This window comes from Lepisma saccharinum, chromosome 18 (genome assembly GCF_977018435.1).
Source record: "Lepisma saccharinum chromosome 18, izLepSacc3.1, whole genome shotgun sequence".
NCBI classification, from domain to species: Eukaryota; Metazoa; Arthropoda; class Insecta; order Zygentoma; family Lepismatidae; genus Lepisma; species Lepisma saccharinum.
In genome coordinates, this window is record NC_139246.1 from 3,651,476 (window position 1) to 3,673,629 (window position 22,154).

General features: G+C 37.4%; 2 protein-coding genes across 2 annotated transcripts in view; both read right to left on the bottom strand.

The window, feature by feature from the left end:
• Positions 1 to 22,154, bottom strand: part of LOC146002632 (uncharacterized) — a 30,747-nt gene that overhangs the window by 6,035 nt on the left and 2,558 nt on the right. The window contains exon 2 of the mRNA XM_083140594.1: positions 15,411 to 15,430. Within this exon, the coding sequence (XP_082996720.1) occupies positions 15,411 to 15,430 (20 nt within the window). The remainder of the gene's footprint in view (positions 1 to 15,410; positions 15,431 to 22,154) is intronic.
• Positions 11,767 to 17,829, bottom strand: LOC146002334 (uncharacterized). The gene is made up of 2 exons (XM_083140062.1): positions 17,765 to 17,829; positions 11,767 to 13,549 (listed from the first exon to the last, which is right to left on the bottom strand). The coding sequence occupies exon 2, from the start codon at positions 13,516 to 13,518 to the stop codon at positions 12,103 to 12,105; it is 1,416 nt and encodes a 471-aa protein (XP_082996188.1). The 5' UTR covers positions 13,519 to 13,549; positions 17,765 to 17,829; the 3' UTR covers positions 11,767 to 12,102.

The window sequence follows — 22,154 nt, forward strand, 5'->3', positions numbered from 1 at the left end:
TACGGTTCTGTTGTTTAGCACAAATATGTGTGTGTGTCTCTGTTGGACTAAAATGTGAGTTTTTGTGTAAGTTTGCACGATGGACGGCGAAAGGAATTTGCACTCACGTGCTGCGCGTCGCGTTGTAGCACAAACCTTAGTCTCTGGAGCGGAGGATCATAAAGTTGTATTCCATATGTTTGATGCACTACGGATGTTTAGTGGAATGACACTCACCGCTATGAAACGATCATATATTCTTAAAAACACTACATGGTTATACAAACTTTGCTGTCTTACAAAGTGATGAACGGAATGAAGCACTGCATGTGCTTCGCGATATTGTCTCGAGAGTTACTGTTCTGGGTTCGATAGTATGAGCATTAGAAATCAAAACTGCATTACCTTGGCATCTATTGATTAAAATAACAACCACATCAATTGTGACCTCCGACAGACATATTGTTGAGTAATCACTTCTTTTAATGATCCTTGTATTTTGCATGAAGAATGAAAAACCTTGGGTAACCAGTTCAAAACGCATTCATATGAAAGTCTCAGAACAGTATTTGTGGCGTTTTAAGAAGAATAAAGCAGATTTTATGCGACGATTTGTAACTACGGATTAGACTTGGATTCACCATTACACGCCAGAATCGAAACAGAAGTCAAAACAGTGAGCTAATTAAACCATGGAATGTGAGGTATGTTAATACGAGTCGGGTAGCTACAGTGTGTGCAATGTTGTCACTTTCAACGCACACTTTTATTCCGTTTAATATTAATCTGTATAAAATCGGTTTCGCCATGTGCGTGATAATGATGTTTAAAGACATCTGCAAATAGGTTCAACAGAAGGCCAATATCTTATTTGTATGACTCCAATACTAAGCAAAAGTTGTTTCACAAAATTGATAACTACTGATTCTTGACTGACTATAAAGAAATGAAAATTAAAAATTGTAATTATTACTTTTTACCTGCACCGTAGTTAAATTTCATCACGATCTTACCACAATTTTTTCATTCATAGAACTTCAAAGAGAGCGATCGTTTGGAAAACACAAAAAACTGCACTCTGTGTTCTCACCACGATAAACAATCGGAGGTATACTAAAAATGGTTACCATAGATTAACGTGGAATTGAATAAGCTCAATTTTGATGTAGATGTAGCTTTTTTGTCTGTTGGTCTAGTGCTTAATTTTTGATTGGAATCACAATTTGAGTATTCATAATTTTTAATCCGATAGTAGTAACATAATTTTAAAACTATAATTATGATATGGAGGAAATACAGTGTCCTATGCAGCTAAAATCGTAGTATCGTATCGTAGGAAAGATAATTTGTGTATTATTACATTCCTTGGCACCCCCTGTAACTCCAGAGATAAATTACCGAAAGATCGGAGTGGGGAAGATTTAAAAAAGAAAAAAAGAAAATGTCTGCCATTTTGAAAATTTCGAAAAAATGCGTTTTGACGATAACGATGAGCCCAAAAGAAGATGCAGCTTGCGCAATTTTACCTTAAACACTTTCAGAAACATTAACTATAAAAAATAGAGCACAAAATTAAAAAAAAAATAATTATGTACATTTGGTCCAAATACCTGATTATATCTAGTATTTTAATAGCCTATTCTTCAAACGGCAACCCATTTATTCTGAACAATTTTCAAGCCAGGTGAGTGAAGAAATAAGTTGCAATTCCTATGTTGGAACGATTTTCGAAGACATTGCCCAGCAAATCGTTGCGCATGCTCAGACAAGAGCGGCGCATGTTCCGCCCTGTTCGTTCGCCTCTTCTGTATTCCAGTATCAAAGCGGATAGCTCTGATGGTGCTGTCTTTGCAATTCCTGTTCATGTGTGTTGTTTTGTGAAGCAATTCAATGTATTCATGACTTCCCTAATTCCTGGGTTACTTAAATTGATTTAAAACAAATATTAATTCATTCATTAAGTCCTACGTTATGGGTTTCCAAGCATAGTAAGACATTAAGTAAATGTTCTTTTGGTGCTTTGACTTGAAGTAGATTATATCGCCTCTCTGCCACTTTCGGTTAATCGCAGCGATGGTGATGAGATACATGATCGGGCAATCACAAATACATATGGATGACGCAACACAAACTTACACAAATTATTATACTTTCTGCGGCTCCAGGTGGCAGGACTTCGTCAGCCTACGTGAAAGAGAAGTTGATATTTGAGGGTCTCCAAAAGGCCACCTCTTACCGTATGTGAATTTGTGATATTCAATCGTAGAAAATTATTAAACTGTTTGTGTGTTTGGAAAAACGTCAAAATGAACAACATGCATAGCTTATTTGAGTAGAACTTCTTCAGAAGCTGAAAACTAGTAGAATATTTTTTTAAAATAATTGTGATTATGAAAATACGGAATTACAGTGTCCTATACAGTTAAAATAATGTAGTTACTTAAATGTATACTTATATCTTATTTTCACTAACAGTTATGATTATATGTATAATAACCTCATATCGCACACGCAACAAGAAAAGTGATTTTTGTTTCTTTGCATACATGCCACTCTCTATTATACGATAATGTGCACTGGAAATATGATATATTCTATGAATTACATTTTTTGGCAATTTTGATTTTATAAAATTGTGCTGTTTGGAAATAAGGACATGTACGTTTTCCTGGTCAGAAATGTATTATATTCTAAGTAAGATTATAATTTTCTCTCGCCATATTGTTTAATATGGTGAGAACGATTCTAACAACCAAAGTAAATATATAAGTTTTTAATAAACTTAGGAACGCTACGAAACAACAGAAGTGAATTAGTTTTTATATTTTATTATAATATCTGTGGTTTCTCTTGACATTTATAAGATTAACATCAGAATATTCTAAAATAATTTATTGTGAACTTTATGAAATGTGTTTCATACTCGTACAATATAATCTAGCACATTATCAGTGTAGTAGATATAATACTTACATCATGGCTGAACAGAATGAGAGTGTATGATACTTCTAATGGAAAATTCCATCCAACTGTGCGAAGAGAGAATTCAACATTCTCTTGTTGGTGAGTCTACAATGGAAATGACGTCTTATCTCTGTGATGATAAGAAATCTTCAGATAATTAAGTGTCTTTTGTTGGTAAGAAGAGCAGCTTCTTTGAGCAATGCTGCTTTTAACACTTATAATTTTATTCTCAGATACGTTTTCAGTTCTTGCTCAAATATTTGTTCGTAAAAACATGGCTCACAATATAAGAAGAAAACGATATTTCATGGTTGTAGTACAGAGCGATGATACTCTCAAGGTAACACAATGAAAAAACAATTTTGAAATATTAATACTGTACGGAAACTTTCCGTCGTGAATGACATTTTTGTCAATGTAAAAAAAAATCATCATCGAACAGAGGTTGACGGTGGAAGCAAGTATTCAAATTCAAAATCGGTTTAATGCAAACACATTTCAGTACTTTCAAAATTACTTCAAATGCATCGAATTTTGTATGATATGGGACGCAGTAATCTTTTTCCGTGAATATACTAGACTACATTGAAATTTACTTTGAAAGTCTAATAGTGGAATATTAACTCCTCCGGTGCGTGTGTATCTTAACTAGAGCTGAGCCGATACCAATACCCACCGATACCGATATTTGTATAATTCCAGTACAAAATAACAAAGGCTACTTACCGAGTCATACTAACTCGTCACATCACTAGGCACGTATTTAGAAATATATAATTTGGGGAGCCAGTCCGAGCCAAGTGTCTCAGAAATATAATAATAAAATTGTTCGTACTCAATACGTTAATACGTATAATTCTTTGTAATAATACGAAAATTAATTAATTCGTACTTAATGCGTATGGAGTATTGTTGTATGTAACCACAGACTAAGAAACGGAGGAAAGACAACCTAATACTATTTTGTTCTTTCTATCTTGACTAAAAAATATTGTTATTACATAAATAGTAAAGAAGACGCTATAACATCAAAGATAAAATAGCAAATATTCATCATCTGGCTTACGTGTAGTTGCGACCGCTAATATTTGTGTAAAAACAACATTCATAGCAAGAAAATTTAAGTCATAGAAGTAAAAAAAATTGAATAATTGAGTACTAAAAGTGGTAAACGTTGTAAGTGCCAGAAGCGAAAATGTTGGGAAGTTGCATCGTTCTGCACATCAGCCCGTAAGAACGTTCACACTAGTGACCTCTTTACACGCTCTTTGAACTACTTAGAGGGCTTCCAGCCACTTTTCACGTTTACCACATTATAAAGCATGGCACATTTCACAGTTTAAAGTGGAAAACGGTGTTTGAATTATTTTGGCACATCGTTTACCAATTTTACTGTTCATATATTGAATATCAAAAATAATGATGGTACGTCAAGTTAAGTTCTTGATGAATATTTTATGTACATTATTGTAAGTAGTGGTGGACATAAATATTTAGAGGGGTGCCTTTTCGATGGTGTCACCGTCGCCTTGTAATCAACAGATCGCGTATTCGATTCTCAGTGGAGGCACATAGTCCCACTTTAAAAAGTAGGTCCAGTCGCGATTGCTTATCTTTCTTAGTACTGTCATTCAAAGCCATATGTTCTCAATCTAATCTCGGCGGAAATTATAGATAGATTGATTTATTTGCTTTATTTTACTCCGCTTTTATGACACTTTTGGCTAATTTGCGAAGATGGGGATGTGTGATGATATGATGGAATTGATCAATAGACACTTCCAAACATCCATGCCCAGGCCGGATGTGCTAACCACTAACGTCGTAGCGCAATGTGCTAACCACTCCGCTACGGGGGCCGGCTTTCGGCGGAAATAAATAGCCGGTACCGGTAGTCACAGGAAAGACAGAAGTGAAGAGGAAAAGTATAAATTGCTGATTCCCCTTCGCTTTTATGGTTACGACCAAGTACGTTTATATCGCATGAAGTCTGAGAGGCTATGGCAGCCTTTGGCCACTCGCTTGCTAAGCGAAAGGAACGTGGTAAGAGAAAACGGTACGATATTTTGAAACTCTAGGAGTTAGTCTTATGTTAGCGCACAGTGAGACAGTCTCACATATGATATGCTTAAAAACAAAATAATGCGCTTATTATATACAGTCCCCCCAGGGGCACCCTCTGTTTCAAACAGAGGAGAAAGAACTACGTAAGCCAAGGCTTCTGGCTTTTCTTTTATCAATTGTGTGCTGAGCACACGATCAATGACTTAGAAGAAGTACATTCTTCGCTATTTTTGTGTGATGTTGGACCAGCATGGCTTTAATAGAATACTTCAGCATTCTTACGCATATCATTTTCATTGCACGGATCTGAGCCAAGTCGAAGTCAAATACGGTTATATGGATACGGACGTTTTATAGATGGACAGAGGTCTGTACGCAAATAATGACAATAAGTAATAAGTAAATAAGTTAATGAAGAGTGTAAGAGGACTTCTTCCATAAGTAATTATGAGAGGAGATATTATTATTAATCCGTGCATCAAGCAAGCCGATTGCATAATGGCGACAGTTCGCACATTAATTGTCTTAATGTTCTCAGGAATCGCTCGCAAATCCTATTCGTGAAATCTGCCTTCTCTTACAACGGTGCTCCCAGCTGCAGACTCGTATCACGGCAGCTTTTTGGTTTCAGTCGAATGGACTTCGCCTGTATTGAGTTACGGCTCGATTCATTCTCTCTTTCTCCATCCGTGTTTAGCTTGGACGACCAGTGTTACAATTCCTCGTGTTCTGGGTTTAAATTCTCCGTCTTTATCTCTAAAGACGGAACTTTCTCGAGACAAGTCGCGAATGAAAAGCCACCAGCATCGAACGAATTTCATCCTTGCATCGCCTCGGATAATTGCAATTCAGCTTTCACACGGTTTTACACCATCCAGGAGCTATGCACGACATTCCTGCGTATGTTCGTGGCTCGCAGTTTTTACCTCGCCTCGAGATTGGGAGTATAAAGTCCACATATCCCCCCCCCCCTACCTTCCCCGGAGCTTTCTATGGTACGAAAGGACATGAGTTCGTTAAGTTGTGTATCTTTTTAGCCTAGACCAATGTCTTTTGTTTTTTTAGCGTCGCATAACAAGGTTCTTTTTGGACAACCCCAACGAATCTCCCAACTTTCGGCGTTAACCCTTAAAATAACCCTTCGTTTATTTCGTACGCTCACAAGGTCACCTTCTCGACATAAATCGTCGCTCAAGCCGATACCGTTTGCCTAATCGCAACGAATCTTGTTACTCATAGCATTTCCGCCGCCGTGAAGGAACATATATATTGCCTTATTGCCCTTCTCTTTTGGATTCATTTTTCGATTTCCCCCGCCCTTTTATTCACTTTACGCCCCTTTTGTCTTTGTTTTAGTTCAATTGTTCCCCTTGTACGATAAAGTAAACCCCCCCCCTCCGGCCCACCATTGCTGCCAACGTGGACAACAGAGGCCAGGACATTTAATTTCTTCCACGACTGTAACTACCCTCTGGAGAAACCCTTGCCGCACCCTTAGGGAAGAGGATGTCCTTCATAATATTATTATTATCCACGATTATTATTAGTATTATTTTTATATTGGGTTGGTGCGAATGAAATGTCCGGCCCACGTGCGTCATTGCCAAAGTTCAAAAAAATCAAAACTACAATACCTGGTTAATCAAAATAGTCGCCGTCTGCAGCCACACACTTTTGTCATCGCTCAGCCAACAATTGGATTCCATGGCGAAAGAAGTCTGGAGTCTGCGACGCAAAAAACTCCTGAACGGCATGTTGCACCGCCCGATCATCAGCGAAGGTTTTCCCTGTCAGGAAGTGATCAAGATGCCGGAAGTGATGGTAGTCAGTGCGAGAGAGGTCGGGAGAATATGCTGGATGAGGAAGGGTTTCATATTGCAACTCATGGAGAGCCTGCACCGTCTTTTGCGCGACATGTGGGCGAGCATTGTCGTGCAACATGAGGACACCATGTCTGTGGACCATTGCTGGATGCTTGCGGAGAAGTTTGCGGTGCATTTCATGGAGTTCAGCACTGTAGCCATCTGCGTTGATGGTTTCACCGCGCCTGAGAAAGACATGATGGATCACACCCACCATAGACCACCATACCAGCAACAACACCTTCTGTGGGTAGAGAGGTGGTTTCGTAAACCGCCCTGGACGTTGATCACGATCCAACCATTCTCCTGATCTTTTACGATTGTCATAGCAGATCCATTTTTCATCTGAAATGACAATCCGATGCAGGAAACCATCCCGGTTATTCCTTACACTCAAAAGAACTGCACACCTCCAGACGGCGAGTCTTGTTGACCGGTGTCAAATCATGTGGTGTCCATGAGTCCAACTTTTTCACTTTACCGGTCACACGGAGCCGCCGAACGACAGTGGTATGGTGTATGCCTAACTTGTCTGCAATGGCACGAACACTTTTCCGAGGATCCGCTTCAACGGCGTTCCTGAGGAGCTCATCCGAACATGATGTTGGTCGATGGCCAAGGGGGTCATTTTGCAATGCTGTGTCACCGGAACGAAATTTGACAAACCAGCGGCGAATGGTGCGTTCATTTACCATTCCTGGCCCAAATGCACTGTTATAGTTTTTGGTGGCTTGCTGATCAGAATGTCCCAGTTTGAATTCGTAAAGACAAATCACTCGCAATTGTGTGTTCTCCATGGTGCACTTTCAGATGACCCTGTTCAGCAACACACTGCTTCCTGACTGTCTGGGTGCTCCAGCCTGTTTGCTGGACATATACAGAGTTTATAACGTTAGACCTGTGACCTCAGTCAATCCCTGTGTTGTGTTGTTGAGGTAAGTTTCCCACCAGACGCCAAAGCGGACATTTCATTCACACCAACCCAATATATCGATATGATAGAGACCCCCTCATGTCTGAACAGTTTCTTTTTTATACTAACTTCTCTCTCTGCAAAACCCTAACCGATGTTCATGTCATCCCGGAACCACCGGAGGCCAGCATTTCTTCCGGAACCTCAACCGGGAAATCCAGCACCCCGGCAGGACGATGTTCCAGCTTCCAGACCAAATCTATGGAACTTCCTGTGCTGGTCTCCCAATCTGTCACAAGGAAGGTTGAACGAACTTTTAAAAATGACAAATGTTGAGACGAGCTGTTGCCTTTGCCCGTTCTTCTAGCCACTGAAAATCTTTGGTATCGGAAAAAGAAAATCAACTGATACTCACCGATGCCAATACCGCTGGTATCGGGCGATACCGAAACATCGGTATCGGCTCAGCCCTAATCTTAACGAATATTTTGTTTACTTTTATTATCTGATACAATGTTCTTTTGGTTTCTGATATTATCTTATAATTTTATTGTAACAGACAAGTTAATGCGTTTGTAAGTTTCTAAACCCCACTAAAACAAATGTAACGTCACTGCTTCTCAACAAATGAATTGCCACTATACCGATTGAATCACGCATATGTACTCGTCTTGATTTCGACGGGTATGTTCTTGTCTGTGAATACATATCTTATCGTAAGGTTACCACAAGATTGAAGAGGTTTTGATTGCCCGAGAAAACCTCTTCAATATTCGCCTCCAGGAAAGCTTCCAGGATTATACAACAAAATTAGCTTTAGTAAGTCTCAAGTTTCCGGTAAGCAGAAATTGGCGATTAGTTGAATAGTTCTAGTTGCGTCTGCACTAGAACTATTTCGACCCTTCACCTTATTTGGAAGAAACCCTTTGATACTGTGATATATTAATATGCTCTCAGATAACAGACAAGAATAACTCTTGCGTAAACGGACGTGCTTAATCTTATATTTGTTAATCTCAATATTGATTAAACACTCTTGGCATATCATGAAATATGTCAGTGATAAAGATAAGTTTCGTACTTGCAAACATTTATCTCATTTGGAACCTTGGATAATTTATAAATATAAACTGGAAACTTGATGAGTATGCTTCAAATTTCAGTATGGGAAGTTATACACACAACGTAGTATAAAATATATATTAAAATAAATATTAATACATAATTAAATAAAATACATATCAAAATAGTTGCCTCAATTTGGCCATTTAAGAAACTTACTTTACAAACATAAAAATTTGTATATAAGTTGAAACTTGATGAGTATGCTTCAAATTTCAGTATGGGAAGTTATACACACAACATAGTATAAAATGTATATTAAAATAAATATTAATACATAATTAAATAAAATACATATTAAAATAGTTGCCTCAATTTGGCTATTTAAGAAACTTACTTTACAAACATAAAAATTTGTATATACAATCCATGTAAATTAAAATTATGCGATTATGTCATTTATCTTCAATAGTAGGTTGAAAAAAAATTAACCACTAAACTAGAGAATATGCCGATGTCCAATTCCGTACCCATTGACCATGGTGTGCCCAAAGGGGGTTGGTGGTGGGCATAACCCTTTTGGTTCAGTATTCTTTAAAATAACGAATGTTCAAAGAAAGGAAAATATGGTAAAATAAGAGATGATTAATGAAAAACCCTTTCGAAAATCATGGGCAGCACCCCTGCTGGTAACAGAACATATCGAGGTAAATTCCATAGTATGAAATTACTTATTGTGAATAGTTTAATTAGAAGAGCCTTGGTATTTGATTTTCGATATTTTCCCAGTTTCGGGAATGACCAGCATCGACACATGATATCAAAACCTAGAATTATGGGTTCGAATCCCAGCTCGTGTCACATTGTGAGCTTTAATTTTATCTAGATCTAATCGCGATTCCTCGAAGATACGAGGATAATAGCAATTGACATAAAAGCAGCGTGTCAATGATTTTGAATATATTTTTTGTAAATGGTAAGATCCATACGTATGTTAAGTATATTAACATTCCAGTAATTTTTGAAGACATGTCTAAGGCTATTTGCAAATTGAACAGTAGGTCTTCTAACGCTTCACATAGTGTAGGTAACATTTTGTAGAAATCTTATGAAAAGAGCAATTGTTTATAAGGTTCCTAAATATAAGACCAGAGAGATTTCCTGCTATCCGTAAATTGTAGCAACGGTGGTAGACTGATGACAAATCTAATAGGTAACATAAATAATGATCTCTAGTGAATTAATTGTAGAAATATTGGACGTAGTTCGGTATCTCGCCACTGCTGTACTCCACACTCAGTAACATTAAATTATATTACCTAAATAAAAATTGATTTTCTGTGTTTGTATTGCATTATTGTCACCAGTTATCATTCTTGTATTTACTTTATTATCCCTATGTAATTGAAGACTAAAATTGGTAAACGCTGTAATTGCCACAATAATTCAAACACCGTTTTCCACGTTAAACTGTGAAATGTGTCATACTTTATAATGTGGTGCATGTGAAATGTAGAGAGGTCACTAGTGTGCACGTTCTTACGGGCAGATGTGCGGAACGATGCGATTTCCCAACACTTTCGCTTTTGGCACTTACAACGTTTACCACTTTTAGTCTTCAATTCTCTCACATGTGCTACACGTTCCCCAATCTCCTATATCATGTATCGTGACGTTTCATTCGTGTCTTTGGTCATCCATTCGTTAAAAACATAACAAAAATTGAATAAAATGTACAGTTATAATGATATAAGTAGCAAATTACTTGATAAACTGTCAGTTTTCTTCCTACACTACCCCTACATAAGCAACTATAATACTCATCCCTCTCATCCTAAACAGCACTCTAGTAATATAATGAAATAATTACCATGACGACATTTATTAAAATTGAATAAATTCTATGAAGAAGTTGTAATTTGTCCGGAATAAACTCAAAAGGAATGAGTATTGTAACCTTAACAATTAATATACAGCGTGTCCACAATGAGACTCCAACATTTTGAAAGTCTATAACTTTTTCATTTCAGATTGTACAGCTGTGATTCCGGAAGCAGCAGAAGCAGAAACTCAAAAAGTTTATGTGGTAACGTTTTAGTGCGCGGAATAGTCGTAGTGGCGCTGCAACAATCGATTGTTTGAAAATGGAGATTCCAAATGAGCGTGCACAGGCTGTGTGGTGGTATGCAGAAACGAAATCACTTATTCAAGTGCAACGAAACTTTCGTCGTGTGTGCAATAATGATCCTCTGACATTCAAGACTATAAAGAAGTGGTGTGATCAGTTTTTGGCGACCGGCAATGTTTTGAAAGGGTGGTGGTAAACCCATAATCCAGGAACAGGTTGCAGAAAATATGCGGAGGTCATTCGAAAGGAGTCTCCACAGACGTCAGTAAGACAAGCAGCAAGAGAACTTGGTATGAAACGGTCGACAGTTCACACAGTTCTTCACTGCTTGTCTTAGTGACTTCTGTGGACTCCTTTCGAATGAACCTGTGCACGCTCATTTGGAATCTCCATATTCAAACAATCGATTGTTGCAGCGCCACTACGGCTATTCCGCGCACTAAAACGTTACCACATAAACTTTTTGAGTTTCTGCTTCTGCTGCTTCCGGAATCACAGCTGTACAATCTAAAATGAAAAAGTTATAGACTTTCAAAATGTTGGAGTCTCATTGTGGACACGCGTTATTATTACTATACTAATAGTGCTAATACACTTTGTTATCAAACTTCCCCGTTCCTCTAGATTATATTACATAGTACACACTACCCCTAAATATATTCAACATATTTATTTATTGTAGCATGTACATCTATATATTTACATCATAACATACTTGTGAACTTTGCATTACGTAACAGTACATTGTTCGTGCACATCCACACACGTCACTAGCCGTTCCTTAGCACTATAACTATGTTCGCTCACAACGGCCATGGCGCAACAACTGACACACGATTTCGAGCGAGCGTTCCATGTGACCTTCAGAGCAGGGTTGCCAACCGCGAAAACGAAATAATTCCCAAGAAATCGGCCAGTTCTCAACATGGTCGAAACAGGATACATGCAAGTATAGAGGTACGGGGACTTCTCTTTCGGATATCGACTACCATCATAACTCGACACCTTGATTTTTTGGCACATCGGAAGCACAGTTCATGGAAAATGTGTGATAATCTCCATTTTGCTTCTTAGTCAAATGACAAACGTGATTAAGAAATCAAGTCATTGCGACAGTTTTGGGTTTTGATTTATGTAATTTCCTCATAAAAGTGATTTACATACTGGCTGTATGCAGATTTATCGTAGTCTTCACGCTGAGAAAATGTATTTGAACTTGAATTACTTTCGAGTAAAGTGTTGCAGGCTTTGGGTACGAGATAGCCTTCAGAATCCTCGGTTACAGTGTTAATTTCAGGTAACGGCCTTGTTCCATGGCCAGTCGAAGTGTTGACCTCTTCGTGCACTATGACATCTACACCATGTGGTCTATGCAGCCCAACCATATTAATACTTTGTTGCGCTTGATTGACCGGGGAATAAAATTTAATGTTAAAACGAGAACAAATATTCCTTATAAACAACTGACAATAACATTTGTGTTCCTCATTTAGCCCCTTGCACTTACCGAAAGTAACCAATAAGATAAGGATAACGACAACAATGAGAACAGTCAACATTATGCAGAGCGTGGTCCACAGAAATCCATTGCTTGCTAAAATATGTTCTTGTCCTTTTGTTTGTGGAATGTGAACGCCAACAGGGTAGAATTCGGATTGTGTGATGCCAATGGACGATGTCGCTGTGACGTCTTCAGTATACACTGCATTATGGGTATCTGTCACGCTTGTTTGTGATTGTTTTGGTAATGTAAACGTAGTGTCATTTTTTGCACATGTTAACGAACTTTCTAAGATCCACTTAAGTTTTGTACCATCTGTTTGAAGACAACTGACTTCATAATGGTTGCTCTTCATGGACTGGGACAAGTACAGCATACGCACATCGCTAAGATCACAACTGCATGACCAGGGATTGCCAATCAATTCCAGCTTCCTCAAACTGGTTAGTGGAATCAGCACAGTCGTCTGCAAAGTTTGGAGTTGGTTACCAGTGATATCAAGTGACTCTAACCTCTTCAACTTACTGAATGCTACGGCAGGGATATGATTTATACCACAGTTTCTTAGCCTAAGCACTTCTAGTGATTCTGAGATTAGAAAAGGACCATCTTCTTGAAAACTAAGATTATGATTTCCACTCAAATAGAGCTTTTTTAACGATGTGTTATTAACGAACAATGTTGGAGAGATATATTGTAGTCCATTTAAAGTAAGATCTACGTCGGACAAATTCACTAAGTTTGTAAACACATTAGACTCTATTAGTTTTAAGTGACTTGTGGAAATATATAATGATAGCAGATTAGGAAAGTTTTCAAGTCCATTGTCATATAATACGGATATGTTATTATGCGATACGTCCAGAACTTCTGTACCCGTTCTGAAAATATCCTGCGGTATGTTGGTGAGTCCTTTGTGGGTACAATTTGCTTGCATTCTTTTACTGCTGTAGCACTGACACAGTGTACACAGAGAAACATCCCTTTCACTTTTCAAGGCCACTATGTGAAGGCAAGAAACTATGAGAATCCAATAAATCTTCATTCTGCTGAGGTTTCTTTAAATATCCATTGAACTAAAACGGAAAAGAAGATTTTACATTATTGGAAATGTTTCAATTAGAAATCCAAAAGGAACATATCTACAATATAAAATCAATTTTCATTTGCAGAAGTACATACACAGAAAAAATAATGAATTTGTTCTGAACGAATGAAAAACGTATGGGCAATTCTATTGTGAAGGGTGTGATATTTATACAAATTCATTATTAAATGATTTTTTTAGCACCTTCAAATATGTTACTGTATCAATTCATGTAATTTCATTTTCCATCATGAAAGTTAATTTATTTCATAATATTCCTCCTCCATCTCAATTTTCAGCTACAGAAAATACATTTTTCTAATTGTGACAGATGTGACACTTCCGAGACTTGACTTTAGGACCTTCCTCAGTCTTTCAGAAAACTCTGTGAAATATATGGGTTTACTGGAACAATTTAATTTTATTTTCACAAAGCAAACCTTACTCGACATTTAGATGCTTTCAGTTTCTAAAAATATCACTACCTACTTTTTTGTAAACATTTTTGACCTGTGACGGGTGTGACAAATTTTGTGACGAGTGTGACATCGTGCACATTATTTACTGTGTAGGATTATGGAACAATGCTAATTCTAAATTCTGCATAGTTTTCCCTTTATTTTCATATAATTGGTACTCTCAATATAAATAAAGTTAACCTTGTTTGCCCACTTTCACATTGAATAGCTGATATACAAGATATATAATATTGCTACGTCGATAGCCGATATTTATTAAAACCTCTTTCAACATTATAACAATTAACCCCAGCACTCCCATATTATTATCTGCAACCTTACATTTTCCTTTACATGTATTTTTTTCAAATTCTATAATTTTAATGCATGCGTGATATACGTGCATGATTTAGCGTTAATGTCAGGTTATTTAAATCTATAAATATATCCTGGTTCGCTTCTAGGAGTGGACCTAAATCGTCTCTCCCATACTTTTAATTCATCGGTAACTTGGAACAACTGTGAGAACAAGCAGCGCCTGATGCTTGAAATCTTCGGTGAACAATAAATACAATGACGTTATAGTTACGTGACAGCGCAAAGAATAATAGTAACTGTATAATAAGTAACGTTGTGTCTAGGCGTCCGAAATTGGGGCTCCAAATTTCATTCTAAGATTCATTTTCAGGTTAATATAGCAAAAGAAAACTGTTCAGCTTTCGGAAAATTCTCGTCTGTTTTCATCTGGGCCTATTTCAGGAATGGGCCTAATGCTGCAGCATCAATAGTACCCTCCTTAATCCGGACCTGAGAACAAGCCCAATAATATGTGGAACCTTACTTTCACATAATGTGGAATGTGCAGGGGAGAGCATTACCTTTTCAAAGGCTTATTATTTTCCATATACCTAAAAGGAGTATCCAGTTGACATACATTATCCTTGTATGTCTGAAGGATAGTTTCAACATCTTTTAGGTTATCCAGTTATCCTTAGATTTGTAAAAATTAATTACCGAATTAGAATTTAGATTTAAACAAGCATTGAGACTAAAATGAAGAGAAGATCACTTTGTACTATGATGCGACACAACCGGAAATATTGAAATTATGAGCGCAGAGAGGAAGAGATATGTTGGCACAAGCACATTGGCACTTGCAATTCTGCAATGGATGGAAAAAGAAACTCTTCTTCCTCTAACATACGATTAAAATTTCGTACCTTCTTACGTAGTAAAAAGTATCATGGGGAAATCCAGCAGATGGTTGGAAGGACACTTGCCCCATGGAAAAGGAGTTGTGAAATTTTCCATAAAAAGTAAAGTAAATGTTATTTCCTCTTAAATTAATTCAAAATAAAACATTAGTTTTGATAGGGGCCCACGTATTAGTACATGGCTACTGGGTTGGCATTCTGGGGAATAAAAAGAAAAAAAACATTGTGATATATATTCTGTTGTTGGCTTTCAATGTCGAGCCGACATGCGTTGCGGACTGTTTAGCACAGCCAGAGTTTCTAGGTTCAATTCCCGGCATGGATGTTATTTGTAAATGTTGTTTCATGAATTTCATCATATTACCACTCATCCTCGTCTTCGCGATTAACCAAAAGTTGTAGAAAAGCGGAGTAAAATAAAGCAAATCAATGAACCAATCAGTGCCAGTTACTCTTGCAGGCTTATGTTAGTTGTCAATTAATTATTGTTTTCGTTTTTTTTTAAAGTGTTGCCTTTTGTCTTGTTCTCCTAATCGCAACCTGCAAATGAATGCCTCATCTATGAACCTTGCAACGGCTTTGTCAATAATCCTGACATTATGACGCATTTCTGAACATTTGTGGTTGACGACCAATCTTCATGTTAACCTCTAAGAAAAATGTGAGAAGCTAGAAGATTGAAAGACAACAACATGTGATAATGAAGATATTGGTTGATGGCAAAAAGTAGTAATATTGAATGTAACAATTAGAAAGTTACATATTAAGTATTTTTCAGTGTTTTTATGCGATTAACGTTGATAAATCGGCTCCGGTACCCCTTTCTACACCCTCGATTTCAGGCACATTTAAAATATTTTCGTGAAAATATTTGGTTCCTCATAACAAACAGTGTTTTCAACACGAAACTTACGTTTTTTTTTAAAAAAAATTAAAATTCCTTGTGTAACGTCAAAAAGGTTTTTCAGAGCTTGTATGATGGCTGATGATGGATTCATGTCACAGGCGCAAGTCTGAAGATTTTGGATCATGGATTCATGTCACAGGCCCACGTCTGATTTTTTTTCCTTTTTCTTCTTATGATTGACTTGTGCAATGGGAACATTTGCGATTGCGATATGTTATTTGTGTGATATATTGGCGGGTTGGACATTTCAGACATTGGATTTTTTCATTTATGCGACTTCAGAAATTCGAATTAATTATTTATTTTTGGCAACTGCAGGCCGTAAAGGGGAGGGTTGTATTTTCTAAATGACTTGTTGGGTGGGTTAATTTGCGACTTCTTTTTTTTATGATGGGAAGGGAGTGGAGGGTGGTATTCTGTGGAAAAGGACAACAAGGACTTTCGACGTAGGAGTTACTTCATTTTTGGACTTACAAATATAACTTCGACCCGCAATTCAGTGCCTGGCCTTGGCAAAAAGAGGTAAGTTACCTTCTTAGGTTTAATTGTAGCCTTCATTTTTGGTATCTTCATGTGTCAATGCCGAAAACAGTGAGAAATAGTGTTGGGGCAGGTGACTCCGGCCAATTTCTAACATGTCTTTAAAAGGGACTCTGTAGATAAAGGCGGGGCCGCGGTAGCGGTAGGAGGCGGTAAGTCAGTTACCCCAGGGGCGGAGCCCGGAATCGGTGGGAAATTTGGACACAACAATTTCAAACGGCAAAATTTCAACTTTAAACGGCTGTACAGTCGTAAATACTTCTCTCCGCGCTCCATTTTTTTTATTCACAATTAGGATCACATAATCTTCATAAAGGAAAAAAATAATTGAAAGTTCGAGGGTTTAGAATAGGGTACCCGACCCGATAAATCTTAATATTTGTGGAAGTGTGTAGGTTTCTTAAGATCGAGGAAGATAAAAATTGAAAACATATCTGAATTTTGTTACTTGTGATAGTGAAACACATATTTCTCTGCACGCGTAGAGGTTAGTGTAATCAAAGTAGTTGTGGTTCCTTCCGTGTTAAGCAAAACCTGAGAAGTCCGATGATGAGAAATTAGCTAACATAGGACATTTACACTCAAGTCTGAAGGTGCGTGTCAATCTAAGGAACGCCTTCCTTGAGCAAGTGTTGTTTATCCCCCTGTATAGAAGATGTTTGCCCCCCCTCCCCCCAGGGCACTGTATTACGTAGACATTTAAGCTAGAATTGCAAGATGAGGTTAAGTCCTGGTGAAGCCTACGTTTTTTACCTAACATTTATAATTCTGTAGTTCCGAGAAATTTCTTCCAAACGAGAAGTCAATGGCAAGTTGAAGAATTTAAAGAAAAGGCTCCCGTAAGAAATTTCACGTAATGTTAGCAACTTACACGACTTTGTATCTGAAGGTGACTTTCTGATTCTGATAAGTGAAACAAACTATGATCCAATTGTACATGAAAACATTTGACGTGACGTGGGTATAGAAGTTGACAGTTAGAGCAAACTAAGACTAATTTCTGCTATTTGAGACATTTTTCTGCATTGTTACTTATAAGTTAGGTCTTCTGTATGATGAACGTTTACTTTAAATATGATACTCACCTTAAAATTTGAATAAAAGGACACTTATATGAATTCGTAAGAAGGACCGAACAGCACTCTGGGAGAAAGAACGCCATTTGCGTCTAGTTTATCTCTTGACTTCGAATACAGATAAGATTACGAGGTTATTCATTGCAGTCTCAAATGGACAATACAACCTGTGAAGAATTTCTAAGTTAAGGTTATGATAAGACACTAACTAACTCTCTAACCTTCTTAAACCCGAAGGTTTATGGCTGCCGAAACACAAGCCTTCCATCTGTCTATCTCCTGGACAAAATCAATCCAATATTTTCAATCCTTTAGGTCCATCTCAACGTTATTCCTCCATCTTCTTCTTGGCCTTCTTACCGGTCTCTTACCATCAGGTTTCCCAAAAAGAATCTTCTCTTCTTTGGACATGAATACAAATTATGCAGTTCTAAATTATGTAACCTTCTCCACTCACATGTCTCCTCATCCCTTTTATATCCAAATATTTTTCTAAGGATTTAATTCTCAAATACTCTTAAGAGAGTTTAGCTAAATTCCCAAACTGAAACCATAAGGGATTTCAGACCAAGTCGCAAGCGATAGCAACACGTGACACGACGAAATGACACGCCACACGAACCCTTTACTGGAAGTAAATATGGGAGAGGGTGAACAGAGGGTGTCAATGAGATTTTGGAAGATTTAAAATAAAAAAAAATGTAGTTTTTGCTTTGCAATTTCCGTGATAGTTCTTGATTTGTGTGTGTCTAATGGTTTACGTTCGTACTGAAGCTCTTCAATGACCACAGCTGTCACCCAAACCATGCAAGAAGTCAAGCGTCAAGGGCGCACGACAGTACACTACTGGAGAATTGGACCAAAAAAAGAAAAAGATTTGGTTCAAATTGGTGGTCAGTGAAACACGGCCGTGCATATCAGAGCAGGTGGCCGGCCCCCATGGCGGAGTGGTTAGCACATCGCGCTACGACGCCAGGGGTTCCAGGTTCGAATCCCGACCTGGGCATGGATGTTTGTGAGTGTCCATTCATCAATTTCATCATGTCGTCACTCATACCCATCTTCTCAAATTAGCCAAAAGTGGCACAAAAAGTGAAGTATACAAATCAAATCAATCAATCAGAGTAGATGGAGTCAGTGTGACAACACACAATGTATTCTTTTTTCTCCCGTTTTCTGCGGTGTAAAAGTTCGGAATCTGAATCCAATATGATCATAACATTATGAGTCGAGACTCCTTGGGTTCACGCCGTTGAGAAGGAATGATCATTCTCTTTATATAGTGCATAAGCTCACCGTGTCGAAAGGGACCTACTCCAAAGGACCCTCCTTTGGATCAGTATTTCTAAAATAAGACTGTCAAAAAAAAAAAAAATTGGCAAGATTAGGGACTACTAAAACAAAAAGTATACGTACCCCCACCCTTTTCGAAATACCTGGGCACGCCATTGGTGGGGCATCTACTCGGAATTTTATCATACATACTAGATGTCACGATAAGTTTATGGATTGTTAATAAACTAAGGTTTATGAAATTTTGAAAGTAAATTCCTTTCAACTAGTATCGCGCCCATGAATAAAACTTGTTTCAATACGTTTAAGGTATCGCTATCTAGAATCAAGAAAGGCGTGGTTAAATCATGATAAAATTACTTGAAAAACCTGACAAATTGACACCAGTTAAATTTTATCGGAAACGTGCGTGTCTAACTGTTAAATTCACCATTAGATAAAAATGTCGCCATTTTGCAATACTGTGAAATAAATTAGGGGTTCTTAACCTATGGTTCGCGGACCGACACGAGGCAGCCTTTCTCTCCAAGGGTGTACCCGGGAACTCTTGAAGAAATGTTACAGCCATCTACACTAGTCAAGAAGGTGACAGAAGATCATCATATTTAAATATCGGTTTTCTGAAGATATGAAAGAAACCGTTACCATTTTTATTAGTAGGCATTAAAGATTATATAAAGTTTCAATTATAAACTCATCATATTCATATCGACAAGGAAAAATCTCTGCGATATTTCTGAGCTCATTTACACAGAGTAAAACATCCTTTTCTGTTCCCAGTTATCCTAAAGACACGTATAAAAACATTTGGTAAAAGTAGTCAGAACTCGGAATGCACGTTTTAGCTATCAAGTTCGATATAACTATGGACTTGTAATGAAATGCATCAGTCTCATTCATTGTTAATAATAGTAATAATAATAACAATACATTTCTTTATTAAGCGGCGTATAGGCTGCTCTGCCACCTAACCCATGTCAATGTAATGTTAGATGTATGATAACTGCAGTAAGCTATACAGTTCACATTATTGTTCCATTAGTAAAAAATTATGAGTATCGCAATAGTGAGCAAGTTGGGAGTTCAGAAAAGCAAGAAATATTTAAAGAATGTTGTTGCAAATGAGAAGTTAAGAACTGCTCATACTAATGAAATAACAGAAAACCGATAAACGTTTTGTTAACTTTGCTAGGATCGAAATGATTGTGCGATTTGAGTGTGTTGAATGTTCGACTTGTGATCCTACGGCCAGAAATTCTAGGTACGCGTGATTCTCTGGACATGGGTATCCTTTTATCAATTTACAATAGTGTAATAATGAATTATCCTCATCTTAGCAATTAGCCAAACGTTGGAAGTAAAGCGACATTCCTGTGCAATGCCAATGCGACTTTCTTATGGAGGAGGCATTTTGATGTCTGAAATCCAGATGTTCAATTGTATTAATATAATTGTCATTCTGGAAATACTAAATTCAACCATCACTGAACATCTATCTAATGAATGAATTTGTTAATGTGGCCATCTTAAACTACGTACATATACACAGTCCAACATTTAAGTAATGGGACGGGCGTTATCAAATGAAAAGGAAACAAACTATTTGAACATTTCCTGTTTATTAGTTAGTAAAATATATATCTCTCCTGCATCAATAGAGCAATTGCCACTGTTGGCCAACGATTGAAGCGATCTTTAAGTCTTGGTTTTGGTATGACTTAAAGAGTCGACGCCACAACCTGTTGATGTACCTGTGTTCATCAGAAGGACGTAATTCTAGCATCAGGTTCACTGACGGAACATGAAATAGTAAAGGGGGATAGATCAAGCGAGTAGAGAGGATGATTCAACATACTTTTTGTTTCAGGCTAGGAATACCTAGACAACCACTGCAACCATGGTGCATTATCGTGGAGCAGGAACCAACTGCTCGATTCATAATACTAAGATCGGATAGAACAGTTATCTTACAATATCATGAGAGAACCACTATAGTGACACCCACAGTTTCATCCACTGGAACAAGTACATGATGAATAATGTCTTGGCTATTAAAGAAAAATCACAATATTGCCTTCAGCATAGGCATTAGGAGTTGCATTTTCTTGCCTGTTGGTAAATTTAGCGACTTCTATTCTGGGCTTGGTCGCTTCGTACGAGAACCATACAGAAAATGCTCCATTTTATGCTCCACAATAATGGAATTCAAGAAATATTTATTCCTGCAAACAGTTTTAAGGTTGTTTCTCATGAAACTTGATGTTCACTCGCTGCTCCATAGAGATTACGTAACGACACACTTACAGCTCCATCACGACATGGCAGCATCACTCCCAGATTGTCCATCGCAAGTTCATGGGGTGTTGTGATTGTTGCCAGGTTGTAGACCACGAACACGCTACTTCACATATAGAAAAAACACTTGGGAAAACATAAAATCAGTCTCATTACTTAAGTGCCGGACTGTGTACGTGTATCACGTTTAGAAAGAACAAAACTGACTGTAAAATGTTCCAAAATGAAATTCTCCGAGCACGGCACCTGCTTCATTGCAGGTGAAAATCATCACAGCCCCAGTTAAAAAAAATATATAGGAAAAAAGTGGTGAACAACATACTGGGGTGTTGTGTCATGCATTAAAGATTGAGACTTCAACGAGAAATTTCAATACCACAGTTTGCAATGGTATCTTCTATTTTCTGAAGAAAGTGTTGTTTGATAAAAAAAAGTTACATCAAGTTCATTCATTATCTTCACGATATTCTTTCGTTCTTGTAACAAATTTAAGGAACAGCTCATCAATACAACCACAAAACTTTTTCATGCAAATTAAATGGCAAGTTTTCATATTTGTACATTATATACCAGTGGGATCAACTTCCAAAAATATGGTGGACCCAATTCAATGACTTGTTACTGATGCAGTGTGAATACACATATAAAAATTAGAAAAATATTGAAAATACCACATTGTGACCTGCAAATGGAATTAACGTTCAGTGTGGCCTGCTTGCCATGTTGAACATCATGTTGAATAATTAAGAAAGAAATTAACAGTTGCAGAGTACTATCAAGTGTTTTATTTGACTAATAATGAAGTAAAAGA